The sequence below is a fragment of the Populus euphratica genome, unplaced genomic scaffold (genome assembly GCF_000495115.2).
Source record: "Populus euphratica unplaced genomic scaffold, PopEup_1.0 scaffold386.1, whole genome shotgun sequence".
Lineage (NCBI taxonomy): Eukaryota > Viridiplantae > Streptophyta > Magnoliopsida > Malpighiales > Salicaceae > Populus > Populus euphratica.
Genome location: NW_011500206.1, coordinates 8,674 through 11,535, shown reverse-complemented (window position 1 = coordinate 11,535; position 2,862 = coordinate 8,674). Strand labels below are relative to the sequence as shown.

The window sequence follows — 2,862 nt, the reverse complement described above, 5'->3', positions numbered from 1 at the left end:
TGTTTCTTCTTCTTTTGTTTTCTTCTTCTTTTTATTCTATTCCTACACGTGCATGAGAGTGTGGTCACGTACATCAAGTGGTAGACTTTGTAGGGTATCCTTATCATTTTCAGAAAATATGATAGAAGAAGATAATCAATCACTTCATAATGAGAATAATGAGAATAACTGTGTTAGAATAAATTGGTTGAATATGAAGAGGGATATTTGAGGTACAAAGAGATTTTACACACACACTAAAATAAAAATATTATTATACTCTTAATAAATAAAACAAAATAAACTATGTTTCTTAACACATGCATTAACAATAATATATATAAATCATATTTTCATTTTTTTTACACTATACCTCCAAAAGGTTTCACTCTATCGATAGCTTTACTAGCGATGGCCTATAAAATGTGATGGCTAGGTAATTGTGTTACCGAAGAAAATGTCCCGTCCCTGCATTTCGATAACTTCATATTTAGACATGTATTAATTAAACCAATTTATGAAATTACATATGTGCCCTGCAGCTGAACAGAGTTTCTTATAACGCGGCAGCCAGTGAGGCAAGAAAAAATCCATTTACCAAACAGTAAGAAAAAGATGCTCATCTTTTCAGCTTTGTTGGAGTAAAATAGAACCGCACCTTTTTCCTAATCTATGCAATCACCACTTTTATTCGCATCTCCTAACACTGTGCCATAAGAAGGCCGACCAGCCGCGTCTTTTAAGACAATCCGCCGTATGTGCCGCATGTCTCATGCGTCACCCCCAGCTCCAATTAGCGACCGAAATAGTCCATGGAAGTTTTCCTCTGCATCCCAGCAAACTTTCTTATCACATCATAGCAACTACGTTTTATACACGTGTCATGTACCCCACTGAAAAGTAAAAGCCCAATCACAAAGTCCATCCACCAAAATCTAACAATAAACCTTAGACCACCTAATAATTTTCTCCATACAAGGACAAATAAAAAGGAACCAAAGCAATGGAGACGCGTTTACGGCTGCATTGATGAGTCATAGCTGTAACCCAAACAACTATCTTCTCCAAAAACCCGCATGTGACTCTACGTCCCCACAACCCCCACCAATGTCCCTTCCCTCCCTCGCCACTCAAAACCAAGAAACCGAGCCGATATTATAGCTTACGCCTTTGCAGCTAGTTCTACTTCCAAGTGTTTGTGTTTTCTCACCATGGCAGCTTCTACATTGCAATGCTATTTCACCTTCTTCATCTTCTTTCTCGTAATTGCTTCTTTCAGTCCAAGAATCCAAGCTCAAGTGGATGAAACAAGCTTGAAGGCAATGAGAGATGCACTAGAATGGCCAATGTCCATGTATTATGATGAAAGCAGTGGTCTCGATGATGGGTTAGTGGGTTTTGACGATGGGGCTGTTGACGATGAAGAAAGTAGTCGTAGATCTTTGTTTTGGAGGAGAACGCATTATTATATCTCGTATGGAGCTTTGTCTGCTAATAGAATTCCTTGTCCAGCGAGGTCCGGGCGATCCTACTACAGCCACAATTGCTTCGCGTCTAGAGCTCCAGTGAATCCTTATTCCAGAGGGTGTTCTAGGATCGCTCGTTGCAGGAGATGAGAGGCAGGTTTTATTGAGTTTGTGCTTGATTTAGTGCTAAATGCTGTTTAGTAGATTGTGGTGATATGTGTGCGTGTTTGTTAAGGTGCGATTGTTTATGGGCTTGGATCATTTTCTGGCATCATGCTTAAAATGCATTTGGAGTCTTTGTAATGGTATTTCTGTATGTGCCATTATATTACAATAATTAAATTACTATTACGTAATTGTTGGATCTACTTTTCCTTACTCGATTTGCGCAAGAACGAAGTTGCTTATTGATGGGAAACATCATATTGTTTAGTTTGTATTTTCCGAAATCTGGAAAATGTTAGCCTTTCATTATGCTTCATTTTGGTGGGTTGGGAGTTTTATTGTGTTTTCTAGTTGGGTGAATTTGTGGTGTCATGTGGCACCAACCTTGCACAACTAATTTTTGTTCTTGCCATTGAATGTTATTTCTCAAATAATGTTGAGTTGTTTGTTTTTGTGTTTTTATTTTACTTTATTTTATTTATTTTAAATTAATAGTTTATAGTGTTTTCGTGTTATTAGATATTAAAAATATTTTTTTAAAAATAAAATAAATATTATTATAATATATTTTTAAATAAAAAATATTTTTTAAAATAAATATTGTCACAATTCTACATACCCTTTTAAACTTAATAAAATTGCCATTTTCCTCGGTCCAAGACTATTTTAGACGAGGTCCGTGAAAAAAAGGGAGAGGGAGTGGTAGCCTCACTGGCCCGAAGTTCCCAACCACCCTGAAAACTTCACTTGACTCCACAACCATAACGGGGGAGATCATTCAATGGCAGAACTATACTTGGTAATTAAGCCAGCGTACATGCTGCTTTTTTTAGCTTGAGACTATGAATGCGTGGTCATGTTAACAAGCATTTCCCAAGTGCTTTTTGTAAGGATATCCATGATTACAAGCACATTGATGAGAATCAAACTGAAATGGTTTGGAACAGATAAATATGATAAATATATATATATATATATATCTTAGTGTGTTTGGCTTAGAGGATAATGGTGGTGGAATGAGCTTTTGAAGCTATGAAGATTTTGGAGTGGTTTTGGGTAAAAAATAAGGATAGAATTGCAATTGGGTGTTTTGTGGGTTTGAGTACAATTAATTGAAAAGATGTCGTGAAAGTATTCGGTTAAAAGAATCATGCTGGTGCTATTATCAATAAATGAGATGAAGAAGAAGAAGTATTTTGAGATTTAATTTAAAAATAAGGTGAGTTTAAAGCTATAGTTTGAGTAGGCTTCT

General features: G+C 36.1%; 1 protein-coding gene across 1 annotated transcript; it reads left to right on the top strand.

Moving 5' to 3' along the window:
* The first annotated feature begins 1,031 nt into the window (after positions 1-1,031).
* On the top strand, positions 1,032-1,926 carry LOC105112016 (protein RALF-like 34). The gene has a single exon (XM_011007555.1). It carries the CDS (start codon positions 1,191-1,193, stop codon positions 1,593-1,595), a length of 405 nt encoding a protein of 134 aa, XP_011005857.1. The 5' UTR covers positions 1,032-1,190; the 3' UTR covers positions 1,596-1,926.
* The last annotated feature ends 936 nt before the right edge of the window (positions 1,927-2,862 follow it).